Genomic DNA, 15,017 nt, shown 5'->3' on the forward strand with positions numbered 1-15,017 from the left:
TTTGTAATATACTTGTAGTTCCAGTCTTCAGGGGTGTAGCAGAAATAGCCAACCTTAGATAGCTCTTCCAGGAGTGTTGGTCAAAGGTTGTTTCCTAACTCAAGTACAGACTAGCTAAGCAAAGAGGAAAGTGCTAGAACAAGAATATTTAAATTCCGACACGTTTCAGAAGCTTAAAGGCCCTTTATTAGGGGCATGAAAGGGTTTTACTGCTGAAATCTTAGAGCACTTTTTTCTGCAATGTCATCTACACCTTTTATTTTTTTTAGCTTTTAGGTTAACCCTAACATTTATTATAACATTTTTCTCTTGAAAGATAGAACTTTGTTACAAAAGAATAAGCTTTAAAAAAATAAAAGCTTTCCTATTGGCACAATTTTTACATATTCAGTGCAGCGCAAGATATTTACCCAAAAATATAAATATCAACCCATCAAAAATCTCCAAGCCCTGATGAAGTAGCAATTTTTGAATGCGTTGGCTTTATTTAATACAAGATTGTAAGTAACATGAAATCAGACATATATACATTCTGGTTCTGGCTTTTGGTACTTCCACATCTAATCTTCCTTTTTCTTTTGTGCTTGTGTTCCTGATGGAGAATCTGACCTCTTTTTGGTGTTTGGGGCTGGAGCAACAAAGGCAAATGTACAAAGTTGGGCATAGCCAAAGTCAAACTAAAGTGTACTTTCCCAATCACCTAAACCACCTCTTATCCTAACAGCCAATGAGAACCCAATGAACAATGGCTGTACACAGAAGGGTGTTAGCTCATTGTTAAGATATGCAGTGGTAGGAGATTTTACTTTTCGATGCACCATTCAATTGGTCACAGGCACTGTGACATCATCATTGCATTGCAAATTAGAACACTAAGGGCCTAACCACAACCAGGAGCACCAAAGTGAGGGGAGGAGCACCGGCTCTGGTCTGGCTGCTTTTACTGCCCCTATAGACAACATGAACATTTACCTTTTTGTGTTACTGGTGGAGCCTCATTGCAAAAGTCCCCCCCCCCCCTCGCAATCCAGTTTTATCCATCCCTTTTTTTGGATATGGATTTTCATGATCTATATAAAAGGTATGTATCCATTGCCTAGATATGTTATGCTACAATGTGTCTTTTTCATCTCATAATGTTACTTTGTGCACAAGTCCAGTCACATTCAGTTTCTACATCATTCCAGTTCTCTAATATGACCACAAATTGTCCCCTCTGATACATACTGAAATACATCCTTATTTTTCTGCTTTGCTTCAATAATGTTTAAATTATATTTTTCATTCTTGTTTGCAGTGCTAGTGAAAGGCCAGGTCACCACAAAGTACTACAGGCTGCTTTCCAAGCATGGAGGATGGGTATGGGTGCAGAGCTATGCCACCATTGTCCACAACAGCCGATCTTCCAGGCCTCACTGCATTGTGAGCGTCAACTATGTCCTTACGTAAGTCCTTAAAAATATGTCATCAATGTATCTCCACCCAGGCTTGTGTTTAACCCAATGAATTTCATTTTGTTACCCGTTTCTACCCACCAATGGAATGTCAAATTCAGCAAGTGACCTGCATGGTGGCTGGGGATATTAATGGTAGGCAGAAGTCTCTTTATAGTTTTGAAAATATACAACCTTTTGTCTACCAAGAAATGTTTTCTTACTTACTACACATTTAAATTTATCTGAGTTCATTCTAGTATCAATTTTTCCTGCAACCATGTGTCACTTTTTCTTTCACATAATCTTTCCCCCTTTTAAATGTAACATTCATATCATACAGCCCTAGCTGTTGGAAAGTTTGCCCTAGTTACCCAAACCCGCCCTTTATTTGTGTTCCAGCTCCCTTTTGGTTTAACCACCTGAGCACTCAGATGCCAGCAATAGATCTCTATTAGAAGTGATTTGTTGTTGCACTAATGCATGGTGAGGTCTAGACCCATTGAACTTATCAAGACCACCTATGAAATTGAAATATGTAATACTCACATAAGTGAAAAATGTATTATACATTAGGGTAGAATACAGAAGTTCAAGACATAATTTTTAGTAACAGTAATACATAATATCAATAATAATGGGCATTGCCATAACAGAGAAAGCTCTTTGGGATATTTTAGGGGTTTTAAGGATAAAAGGGCCCCTGGAGACCTTTGGTGGTCAACAAGATACCAGTCTCTTTGGCACAGCACATGGTATTAGTAATATTTTTGGAGGTGATTGCTTGTATAGCCTAGGTTTAAAAAATTTCTCAAGCCAACTTTTTTGTTAATTTTGCATAGGGCATGGCAGGATTATAACCTGACAGAAGTATTGCCATTTTGTTCTATATTCAAATAGGTTTGGATGCTTTATTTGCAAATCACATCATCATAATTAGCCATCAGTGCAACGGTCTCCTGTCCTTTTAAATACAGATGTTCTTTAGAGTTCCCTAAGTTCTAGAAGCAACTTAAAAGAAAAAAAAACCTAAACACATACTCGAGCACTGTGCTGTATCAAATAAACAGTGCAATCAATCCATAATTATGAAATCACAGACAATTATAATGTTATAGAAATGGAGTAATCAGATGACTCACCTGGAAATTCCTACACTTACACTAGGGTCTAAGAGCTTAATTTAAAACATACTAACGTGCTGCAAACACTTAAGCTACCAAATTCTAGGCCAACCACAGAGATACCAGCAGGGAAATGAAGGTAGAAAAATCCACAGTTCATACACGGTTTGTCATGTCTGCTTTTCAATATAATATATTATATTTTTCTTGACCCACAATTATTGCAAGATATGTTCTGAATTTAAAAAAAAAAAGTATTGTATGTAATTTTCTGGTGTCAAAAGGACAAGCCAACATGTTATAGGGGGAATCAAAGGATCCCCCTTCATCAAGGCTTTGGAAATTTGTTTTAATGTTGGGTGCCGATCTTAAGATTTAGTAACAAGGTGAACAGGTTTGCTAAGTTCAGTTCTTGCAGCTAATTTGGGTAAAATCCAATCATTTCTTTAAGTTCCTGAAACCCCAAATAAGGTGGACCCACTGATGTCCCTGAAATGTGTTTGCTGAAAAAGTACTATTTCCTGTATTTAGTGAACCTCCCTTGTGTTATTAACTTTTTATTTGCCCAGGTATATTAAGCTAAGGTCATCATATTCAATAATGATAATCAGAAATGATTCCTAAAGATTCTTGCATGAAATTTGCATGAAAAATATGGGCAAGCCTCATGGCAATAAAATGCGTGTTCATAATTTAAACTAGGAAGTTTGTGAATATGATATAACATGTAACATACAAATTAATAAAATAGAATAAGTCAAGAAAATGCAAAAAAACTAAAAAAATTATATATTTCCACAATGTCAAAAATATTTAGGAGTGTTTAAGGAATCTCAGCCCTCTCCTGAAATAAATCTTTATGAAATTATTCATTCTGTAGCTGAAAGCCAGAGCAAGATGTGGGGAAGAGAAAATTCAATTTAGGTAAAAGAGTTAAATTTATTAGATTTTTTTAGATACTACTTGCCACATCACAGAGTATTGGTAGTTTCTTTTTTTTAAAGCAATTTTTACATATTTTTTGCAAAGTACAGAAGGGTTGGAACTCCCAATTTCTAGATTTAACCTGCTGTGTGTAATATTTACTCTCTGTCATTGTGATGGTCAATATCGGGAAAGTGGTGAGGAACCCAAAAGGTTTCATGTTGTGCAGAGCAGGAATAAAAGGTAAATCCTAAAATTGGGTCACCTGTTGTACTGACACCCAAGAGAGGGTTTATCTCACTTTAGGAAGATTTCTTTTTACTTCCTTTGGGGCAGAAAGTCATGACAAATCTACTAAAGCAGACTATTGTAAAGTTATGAATGGGAGTAGAATGGACCTCTTTATTTTTGCAAACTGCCGAATTGCCTGATGTCTATCAGCACTAAACTAAAATTTTAGGGGGAAGGCCCATGTTTTGGATATTCCCCCCTCCCCATCTTGAAGAACATACCCAATGCTGGAAAGGTGGTATCTACATGATAGGGCATGCTCCACGCTTCTGGCCTGGTTGGTTTGGAGATAGTAAGCCTATTGTACCTCTTAGGCTGATTTGTTTGTTTAAAAAGTTTTAATAAATTCAAGCCCTACAAACTTTATTGCATAAAGGAACCAGGCAAACTAGTTTGCTCATATTTATCCTTATGTAAAAATGGTTAGTTTTATTTCTTACTCCAGTATTTTACTAAAATAAGTAAAAATATAGAAAAGAGCAAACACCCTGATTTTAATAAAAAGCACATCCTTGTGTTCAATTATAAATTACCTGTGATGGTAAACCACATACCTGTTTGGTGGGTTTTAACCATCAGCCCCGAATAATCCATAGCCCAAACCCTTCCTGGATCATCAACGGCTGGCTGGTGATCTTTCCAATTCATGGCTGGGTGGAAAGGAAGAACACATGGACTTCAGTTCCACTGTTGTGTGAAAATGATGGTGTTTTCTTTTTTAAGACATTCAGTAAACAGTGTTAATTTTTCTCAAACACAGAGATATAGAGTACAAGGAACTTCAGCTCTCTCTGGAGCAAATGACTGTTTCCAAAGCTCCATTTCCATGCCGGAATTCGGTCACTACCTCACAGGAGGCAAGGAAGCCAGCCAAGCTGAAAGCTGCGAAAGTCAAAGCAAAACAGCCGAGATCAAACCCCTACCCACAGGTAAAGGAGACTGTCAATGGGTTTGTTGGATAATTTATTAGTTGTTGGAATAGTTCATTTGGCATGGATAATCTGCTACTGAACAACTTTTGCTATTGCCAACAGAAATTTTAGGGTTATTTATTCTCACTGCAAAATGTATTTGGCTGCTCATCATTTTTTAAAAAGAAAAAGCAAACTCAAAATCCAAAAGTCAAACTCCATAATACAAATAAAAAACGTATTTATTATGTAATCAATTAAAAGACCAGCAAATTTTTAGATGTACCCATTCGAAGTTGCTGAATTTGACTTGGTGTTAACCTTTTTAAATCCCCTGTACAGCAGCTTTCAGATTGGTAGATGGTGGGCAACAATGGAAGCCAATTAAGAGGAGCGTATGATGTGAACAAAGAGGTTGTGATAGTGCACTGCTGCACCTTTGTTGGTTGAGTGGTGGCCGGGTCCACAGGTTTGTACATTCTCTTAGGTTTAAGCCACTCCCCTGCACTTCTGTCAAAGTTTGGGTTCACTATCTACCCCCGAGGAGCAAGGAATATTGCTCCAAATAAATGATGAGTTCAGCATTATAAGGAAGGATGATATCTTTGAACACTGTACAGTTCTGTAAATTCAACTCTTGATGATATATTTGATTTTTACACAGAGTATCACTGCTGCTATCTAGGGATTGTTTTTGATGTAATATCAGTGATGGAGCCATGAAGAGCTTGCAATAGCTTGCAGGTACTCTTGATATGGGATAGCCAGTAAAATTGTCATGGGTTATTTTAAGTTATTGTATGCAGAAATATTTTGTTCGGATTTCTCGGATTTGCTTTTATAAATTATGTAGGCTCCCACTAATTTTTGCTGGAATTTTTTGATACTATAGGATTTCTCAGCTGTCAGACTATGTTCAGAAACTACCTTGTATTTGCTTCTCTCGAAGACGGATTGAATTACAGGCCCAGTTAGTATGGTTTGTTCTACGACGAGAATTACAGGCAGCATTTCCTGGTCACTGTCTGCTAACCTTACAGCCCACCATGAATTAACAATAGGGCAAAAGTGCCAGAGACATTCAATATGAGCCGTTTTATAGAGCATAGAACATACCTTGCTTGTATATAATGAGATTTGAGGCATTTTATTGGTGGATTATTTACTTGTCACAATATACTGAAAGCTGAGACCCGTTTAAAGAATTTTCTACGTTTTGGTGACTTGGTTATGCATTTGGATTTTATTGTTTCTGATCCATGTACTTACAGCATTAGGCTTGCTTGACACTTTTACTTTTGAACATCTATTTATTTTTCAAGGAATTTTTAGTAAATATATTGTACATAATGATGTCATTTGCTCATTTGTAAAGCTGAAACTTTCTGTTTTTAGAGTGGGGAAAGTTTAGGGTGTTTGTAAAGTTTTTTATCACTATCACCAAGACAAAAAAAAAGGGGGGGAGGGGAATATTTCCCATTACTTGCAAAAAGCAGTAATCCTGAGTCACACTCGGGGTAGCTTTAACCTAAAAAAAAAAACACTTACCTTGCTCTGTTGTCGTCCCTCAGCATCCTGGGAACACGTCCATTTTCTTCGATCTTCAGCCGTGCAATGCAGAGACGATCTGTGGGGTGTATATATATATATATATATATATATATATATATATATATTATACATGCTTCTGTTCACATATATTACATGTTTAACAATTTAAAAAAAAAATTTTAACAGATTTTTGTGTTTTTTTAAAATTTAAAGTTTCTTATTAAATGTATTACATTTGAAAAATATTGAACATATTTTGGTGAGTTATGCCTAAGAATTATAGCCTACAATGTAAAATACATTTCCATGCAAAAAATATGAAACACTTTTTGCATGGAAATTTGTACAGAATTAGAATGTTAGGGAGGCTAGCAAAATGTTTCTAATCCTGAACCAGTTCCGTTTCAAGTTTTTTGGATCACTCAGGTTAACTGAATAAAGTATATCCTCCTCAGCCTTGGAGAGCTTTACCTAATGAAGCCCAGTGAATTTTTCCAGTGGGACACAGATGGATTATGAAAACCTAACACGGGTTCTTATCCTTCTACATTCTATCCAAAACTTTTGAAAAATGTTTTGGCTTTACATAGCATTATGGGCTCTTTCAGTTTTATATTTGTCTAAAGAAAATATCTAAGAGCTGCCATAACTTTACTGAGGACAAGCTATCCAGATGCCCCATTAGATAGCAACTTTCCTGTTCCATCAATTTTATCATCCTATGAGGCCATTCATATTCTAATAACAATTCAAGGAGGAGGGGGTTGTTTTTGGCCCATAAATTCCATTAGATGTCCCATATGACCATATTATGAATGATTATACTTATCTTGGTTTCCACCATTTGTTTGGCATTAGTTCTGCTGTTATATTCTGATATTTGTTTTGTATATATGCTCTTACTGTTGACATCATGAAGGGATACTGCTAGTTCATATCCTTAGTGCTGGTTCTAATGAACCTTGCACTCAATGGTGCATTAATATATGTCTTTGTGTATTCTGGACATTGGGCCAAAAACAAAGTGGTATTGACTGGCTAATATAAGGAAGGTTGTCCTTCTAAACCCAGGACAAGAATTACTAGCTCTGATTTCTACTAGCCACCATTGGTTGTTCTTCTGGTGCAGACCATTTTCTTATGTTTGTGAAGGTTCCCCAGGCAATGGTATATCTTGTAGTAATTAGCCACATTTACCTAGAACAGTTGTAAAATGTTGAAGACATCTTGCTGCCCATCCAAAATGCTTTAAACTTTGATGAGCTGGGAAATCTTTAACATTACAGAACTGGTCCAGTTGAATGTAACCAACCACCACTAACTAGCCTAAAAATATTTCTCCAACACAGAAGCTATAAATCTGAATTCAGACTTTGTATAAAGATTTACAGTAACACTAAATAATTACTAATACCCCTATAGGCCTATCTATAAAGCAGTGAATCTTATTATCATTTATTGTGTGATGGATAATCTTAAAGGTCTATGTGTTTTCAATGGCAGTGATTGATTCTTCACCATATATATTGTAACAGCTGGCCAAATAAATCACAGGGTTTTCCTCCAGGATGACAGGTACATTTGCCCCAGATACAGGTTATACGCAGAGTATTTTTCTGTTTAATTTTCCTATTAACCTTAAGGTGGGGTTTGAAGTACCAGGCTTCTTGGCCAGGTGAGGGAGTTGAAGAGGCCTGGGTATGAGGTGTAACTGTCTCACCTGAAATGCATCCTGGAAATTAGGCCGGGGATATAAACTCCCAGCCTGCCTATTCCTGTGGCTCTTCCTTGGCTGCTGAGCTGGGAGGAGGGCCACTGGGAACTGGGAACTGTGAGTAAAGACACAGACCATCGCAAAAGATATCTGGTTAGGGCCTTAGAGTCCTGAACAACACTAGGTTGGGCTGGACTGCTAGTTAAGGGAACTAACAGTGAGTTAGTGGCCAAGTGGCCAAGCTTTCTCTTTGATGTTTGTTTTATTTTGCCTGTTTTGTGTGTAAATAGTGAAGTAAAATAAACCCTTGGTATGCTTAAAACCTGCTGGCCCTGTTCCCTGCTTTGAAACACCCCCCGTTGCTATGGGCGATCTCACAATATATATTTATATATACACACACACACATTTTATATATAAATCATATACATAAATGTGCTATCATAAAATGGCAAACACTGGTACCCTCATTACCACACACAGAATCATAACCAATATGAATTTGGGAAGCATATCAACATTTCCTAATCCTATATTTATAAATTAAAGGATTATTGGTTTCAGCAAGCTTAAACCTTTATCAGAATGTAATCAGGAACCAGGAAAACCGCTAAGTACACAGATGAAATACATATAATGGATGTTGTGACTGCCAAAGGATTTGCATTGATGCCCATCTTGTTTTGAGTTTTATAGCACTCACAGCACATCATGGATCAGCTTCTTTTCCCTGTGTTTGGCCAATGAAGGAGACAGTTGAGCGGCTCTCTCTCAGCTCTTTTCCTCCTGTATGCATATTTGTTGTCCTTATATTTGCATGCAGAACATCAGTCTGGCCCCTATGTTCCCTCTCCTAGTCTGAATGTCGCTGCATAGAAGAATAAAAGAGAATGATACCAAGTCACATTTTGATCTTTACATAAATTGCAATTAAAATGTATTTTTAATGAATACAATACAAAAAGTTTCATTCATTTGCTATTTTTATATCTGTAATAAATATATATAAAAAATATGTAGCTTTCACAACGTTTGGTGGCACACTAGATCCCAACTCCTCCCATCTTTAATTAAAAGGCTGATTTTGGGAACTCTCTAATGTTTATTACATACTAAAAATGCATGGTAAAGTCAAAAATTTCATCAGTGAAATGAAATATATTTCCCAGAAATATGAGAAACACAAGAAATATTTGTCTTGGTTAATTAATGGATGTGTTTTCTTTCTTCCAGCCATACAATTCCTTTCATGGAGATAAACTGGACTATGCGCAATTTGGGAGCTGGAAAGGAAGTCCATCAATAAATGCCGCCACTAACCAAGAACCCAGCAACCATACGGAAAACGGTGAACTTTTATACCCCGCCCCCTACAGCCTACCATTCCCTTACCACTATGGACACTTTCCAATGGACTCCCATATGTTAGGTGGCAAAAAACAAGTACAAGTGATGCCTTCTAGGTTTGCACAGAGCCAAGGGTCACCATGTGAAGTGGCTAGGTTTTTCTTTGGCGCGATACAAACGGGGGGAGAGTGTCACTGGCATTACTCCAACCCTTTAGTGCCAAATTCACCACCAAAAACTGTTCACGATCAGCCTGCAAGTCAGACGTGTCACAGCCTTTCTCAGAGTTATGATGGTAAGTTATTGTACAGTGGCTAACTAAATATATTTTAAGGGTTAAACTTATTGAATCACTTGTGATGCAGTCATGAGGTTTTTTTTTTAATTCTGTTTCTGCTTTATTGAAGAAGTGATCTGAGAGGCTGTAAAGTCTCTGGGGAGCCCAGGACCACAGCCATCACAGTCAAGGTGGTCAGGCCACTCTGCTTTGGACAGTCCTGGGTCCACAGTTGTCACATGACAGTCTCAAATGCATCTGTTAATGGAAAGTGCAGGGGAGGCATTAGGGGTCTACTGTTACTGATCCTTGGTCGTGCGATTGCAGTGCTATCTCCGGTCCTCTAGCAATAAATGCAATGCAACAGTAGAACATATCCCCACTGAAGTAGTTGAAGGGCAGCTGGAAGCTACATGTTGCATCCAGGAGCCATGGCACAAACCACTGCAAAACAAAATATGGTTCCTAATAGTTCCTGTTGGGGGTACAGTTAATCATGCAGTACTTCACAGCTTCACCTAGAGATCCTGCAATTCCACCTCTCCAAACACCCAGCACCATTCTCAGTGCTGACTATCTACTCTGCACGTCAAACAATATCTACATGTTAATCTTTCGTGTAATTGTTCCACATCAACAAATTTGCAGAATTGTTGTTGTACCGATTACTCACTGTCATATTTCAGTGGAGAAAACTGTCAGATTCCTGGACACGATTCATTACCCAGCAAAGTAGTGGTTTTTGTGACTGGTAGGTTAATATTTGATCAGTGTTACCTCTCAGCTTCCTCCAAACAAACGCAGCAGATAAAGCATCCTCCAGCTAATTTTATAAATGGAAAACCGCTCGGCATCCATCAAACTCTCACTGAGCTGTGACTTGACCAAACACTCCATGATGTAATTATTGATGTGGAGTGTAAATCAGAGCGTGAGTAATGTGATGCAAAGCAGAGCTGTATGATGATGGGGTTATCACAGATTGCTGTATCATGACAGCCTAGAAAACTGCTACAGTGGAAAACTTAAACAAACAGACAAGTGCTGAATGTTATGTTCTAATTAGTCCTGGATTTGCAGGAAGGCCCCCAGGCACCTGGTAAGGGCGGTGACGATTGGGAGGAAGCAGCAAATTGTTCCTTGTTTTATTTTTTTTAATCCTTTCCAAACCTGAGAAGCAAAATGCAATATTTTGCAGCATACCAGACCTTAGGTGAAGTGGTTATTTTCATTTCATTTTTTTGGACCTTCCGAGTACATCCTTCCTGTACTAGTTTGACCACATTCTTTCATTGTTCAGTATATATGGAAGAGCAGTGTTGTCAAACTAGAACAGAAATTTAGAATACTTCTCCTTTCCACAATATAGGGAGGAGATGTCCTGTAGTCCACATATATAGCTGGGAACCATGACACTTATAACGCTCTGCACAGGCAGATTTTCTAATCAGGGTCAATTGGTGTTTTTTGCACTGGAACAAATACATCAAATGCTTTCAGTGTTATAGTTTACAAACTAAGCAAATAATAAACGTTATTTGTTAGAGCCATGTCATGGCTGTTCTATGGAAGCAAACAATTACTACTTCAAATCAATGGTCCCAGCTCTAGAATCACTGGCTACAAATAAAAGAATGATTCATAGCCAAGACCATTTAATTGAATTAAAGAGGAAATATCATTAAAATAAAAAAATACCACTTAATTTACTTCCGCCCTCGATCTTTGGCTGACCTTGAGTCAGTCCCATGCTGTCATGGATTCTTCCTTCATCCCGGCACAGAAGAAGTGCCACCATCTTCTTTTCTCTTCTTCTGCCTACATCACCCAATCTTGCACTGTGGAGGCACAAGATTGGATAACATATGTCTCTGTAAATGTTAAAAAAGGAATGCTGATCTCACTGGGCATGTATGAGGTCGGCTTTTCTTTTCATTGCGAGGAAAAGCCCCTTCTGCGCATGCATAGAAGCAGCAGTCAGAAGCCGTCTGGAAAATGTAATGTAGGTATCCCAGAAAGTGCTGCACTCCCATCTCCCCCCCCCCCTTTTTATAAATGTATTTAGGGACAAAAATAACACATTTTTACTTTATATAAAAGGTTCACCCTTTTATATAAAGTAAAAATTGAGGGGATAGGTCCACTTTAAGAACAACTGTCACAGGTGATTCTGTTGTAATTAATTTGTGTGTGTGACATAGCCCTTAGGGGTTATTATAAACTTGAATAGTTTTTTTTTTTTTGTAGTTTTTAAATTATTAACATTTTTTGTTTATCTAAATCCTAGCAACAAACAAGCGTTACAGCTCTGCGGAAAGCTCATCCGAAGGATTCACAGGTTGTTCTTCATCCTCATCCTCGAGACCCAACCTTCGTTATAAGGATGAGCTATACTGCTCCTCCACCATGAAGACCAGCAAGCTGGAGCACAGAGGCACAGCCGCTTATCACACAGTGAAGGAGGAGAACAAGTTAGACTTTAGTAGATACCAGCAGGAGAAAATGATTGTCAACGAAAAGCACTTTTCGAACTCTCTAAACAGTTCTCTGCTGCCAAAATCCGAATGCCTTCACGCAAAGACTGTAGGACAATTAAGCCACCTGCTCCCTAGGCCGGTGGTCTACGAGCAGACGAGAAGGATCTGTATGAAGGAGCCTAGATATGGGCCTGTCGGTCTGCATCAGACCGGCTATCACGAACTGGAAAATGACAGAACAACACAAAAATATCCCCACCACAACTCTGAACCTGAGCACTTCAAATCCCGTGGCCAAGTCCCATATGTACCTCTTAATTACCACCATGTGTTATCCAAACACGGGACTTGTCAGGCTTCATCGTGCACAGAGCCTGAACACGGGACAGAAAACTATGGCTATTCCTCAGAGGAAATTAACTCATATATTTACAAAAACCAAAGTCCTTCGTCCATGTCTTCTCCCGAAACCCACCGTGAAACTTCACTTCCCCACTATATTGGGACGTCAGTCATTATAACCAATGGAAGGTGACAGCGGTCCTTAGGGTTTTTTTTATTCTTTGATTGGGAAGGAAAAAAAAAAGGAAAAGCAATCTAACTGGAATTATTTACTCGGAAGCATGAGTTAGACCAGTGACCAATCCTTACGAAGCGTAGCCGAAGGTCGTCAAAGGACAGGCGTGCATGTTTTCTTGCCAAGCCAAGTGTAATAGAACCTGAAAGGTCAGGAATACACAACTAGCCTGAGAGCAGCATTGTTACAGATTAATCTCTGGTGTAGACCGTGCCATTTAAGAAGTCATGTGCCAGATCATATTTTCCCCTACTCCACTGCTGGATGAATAGAAAGGCCAGATTCTAAGATGTACACCTTCATACTTCATTACATAGAGGAAAAATTTCCTCCCTCGCCTCAAACAACCCATATTATTTAATCCCCGTTACCCCTGAGGGAATTTCATTTTCGAAGAGTAAATCCAGACGAATGCAAAAACCTAAAATTAGGCTACCCACAGACATAATATAACAGTCTTAAAGGGCAACTAGAATAAATTAAGTTATTACAAATACATCTACTTGGGAACAATTTTTAACGCGACTCACTTTTTTGCCATGTTTTTCACTTTTGTACTTTTAGTAAGAATATACAGAACAGCAGAATAGGCAGCAAGGGTATATGTCAGGTTTTATTATGTGTCACAGTACAGAGCAGTCTAGAGCCATCCCAGTGGCCCACCTACATCCTTATAGTATAGGAGATCAGGCCTGCATCATATAATGCAATGCCTGCTGGCAACCGAGTGCCCGTTAGCAAACCTTGGCATGGCCAATTGAAGGATGGATTTGCCTAATCAAATAATAATTTTTCTAGAGGCCTAAAGTTTTTCTCCATCAGAATGATTTATAGTATAGGGAATCAGGCCTGCATCATATAATCCAATGCCTGCTGGCAACCGGGTGACCTATTAGCAAACTTGGGCATGGCCAATTAAGGAAATGTTCAATATAGCAGTGCCCACAATTCAGATAAGATGCCCCTGATGAAGTGTCTATAGGTGTTACTAGACAGTGGGTGCACAAGGTTCAAGCCACTAAAAGTCCCATTTTATCATTCTGTGTCCCTATTGATTTTCCCTGTAAAAGCATTAGTCTTTATAGCATTGGTTTTCTACTAAAAAAGATTGACATTAAAGCAGGTAGTGCAAGTGATCCTGTATTTTGTTTAACACATGGGAACCACACATGTTACAGTGTGAATGTAGCCTTACATCTTATCTGCTATTGTAAAGCAACCATGTCACTTTGACATGGTGACCAGTTCTGACAAACAGGCCTTACAAGATATCTACTCATAACTAGTGATGAGCGTGCGAGAATAATAAGTTCGATCTCACGGCGAAACGGGCCTTTCTCGCTTACCGAAAATGTAGTTGAGAACGGCCTTCTGATTCGAGCTTTTGCTGAACAGGAGGATTTCCAGAGCTGCATCATGCAGCCCTGCAAATCCTCTGCGATCCCCGGGCACTAGAGGTTAATTAACCTCCAGTGCTCTGGGGATCGAACACTCTTCTCAATGAATACAGCCACAACTGCAATCATTAGGAAGATGCCCAGCACAGGAAAACCTCCTGACATTGTAATATAAGTATCTCTTACAAATGATACAATTGTATCTGTAACAAATGTATCATTTGTAATATATACTTATATTACAATGTCAGTGGGTTAGCCTTTGCTGGGCATCTTCTCAATGATTGCAGCTGTGGCTAATTAACCTCCAGTGCCCCAGGGATCGCAAACAGGGAGATTCCCAGGGCTGAATGCAGCTTTGGGAATCCTCCTGTTTTAATTTCCTCTTACAAAAGTTTCACAAAATCGGGTTGCTGAAATTTCACTGAACCATTGGAAGTTGAAGGACATTTTCGCTAGAATGCCAGAGGCATAACTTTAAATCTTGTAAAAATTTTGTCTGTGCTTAATGGGACCCCCTTCCCCAGGCACTCAATCCCAAGATTCACCTATTTTGCCCACTGCTGAAGAGACCCTGCTATCAGGCCATTTTACCAAAATTTTGTGTAATTGACATATTTTTTGCATGTTATTAACTTGTAGACGTCTTGTGTAGACCAACAAAAGCTTTGAGAAAGTGGCTGTGCCGGTACCAACTTTTGGATGTGATATCAGCAGCCACAACGTTTTGTGCGTTTTTTATAGTATTCCCCTTTGCTTCTCTTCTGGCATCTACAAACAAAGGTCATCTAAGAAGATGGAGGTAGGGACAGAAAAGCTGGGTCAGCATACAGAATATTTAGACATTAGTGGAATAGAAGAGGGCTTGGATCTGCAAGGAGGGTTGTGCTATGGAAATTTGAGCTGATGTTTTTATCACATTCAACAACCTACCATATTCATCCTAATATCAATTTATGGAAAAGAAAAACACTGCAAATAGATATTTAAAATA

The 15,017-nt window shown here is 38.4% G+C and overlaps 1 protein-coding gene across 1 annotated transcript in view; it reads left to right on the forward strand.

Moving 5' to 3' along the window:
• The window catches only part of SIM2 (SIM bHLH transcription factor 2), an 80,344-nt gene extending 66,304 nt beyond the window's left edge, over positions 1-14,040 (forward strand). Inside the window, exons 8-11 of the mRNA XM_072399531.1 lie at positions 1,298-1,445; positions 4,533-4,701; positions 9,182-9,590; positions 11,860-14,040. Of these exons, the coding sequence (XP_072255632.1) occupies positions 1,298-1,445; positions 4,533-4,701; positions 9,182-9,590; positions 11,860-12,584 (1,451 nt within the window). The 3' untranslated portion in view covers positions 12,585-14,040. The remainder of the gene's footprint in view (positions 1-1,297; positions 1,446-4,532; positions 4,702-9,181; positions 9,591-11,859) is intronic.
• Positions 14,041-15,017: the final 977 nt, after the last annotated feature.

This window comes from Pyxicephalus adspersus, chromosome 1 (genome assembly GCF_032062135.1).
Source record: "Pyxicephalus adspersus chromosome 1, UCB_Pads_2.0, whole genome shotgun sequence".
In the NCBI taxonomy this organism is placed as follows: Eukaryota; Metazoa; Chordata; class Amphibia; order Anura; family Pyxicephalidae; genus Pyxicephalus; species Pyxicephalus adspersus.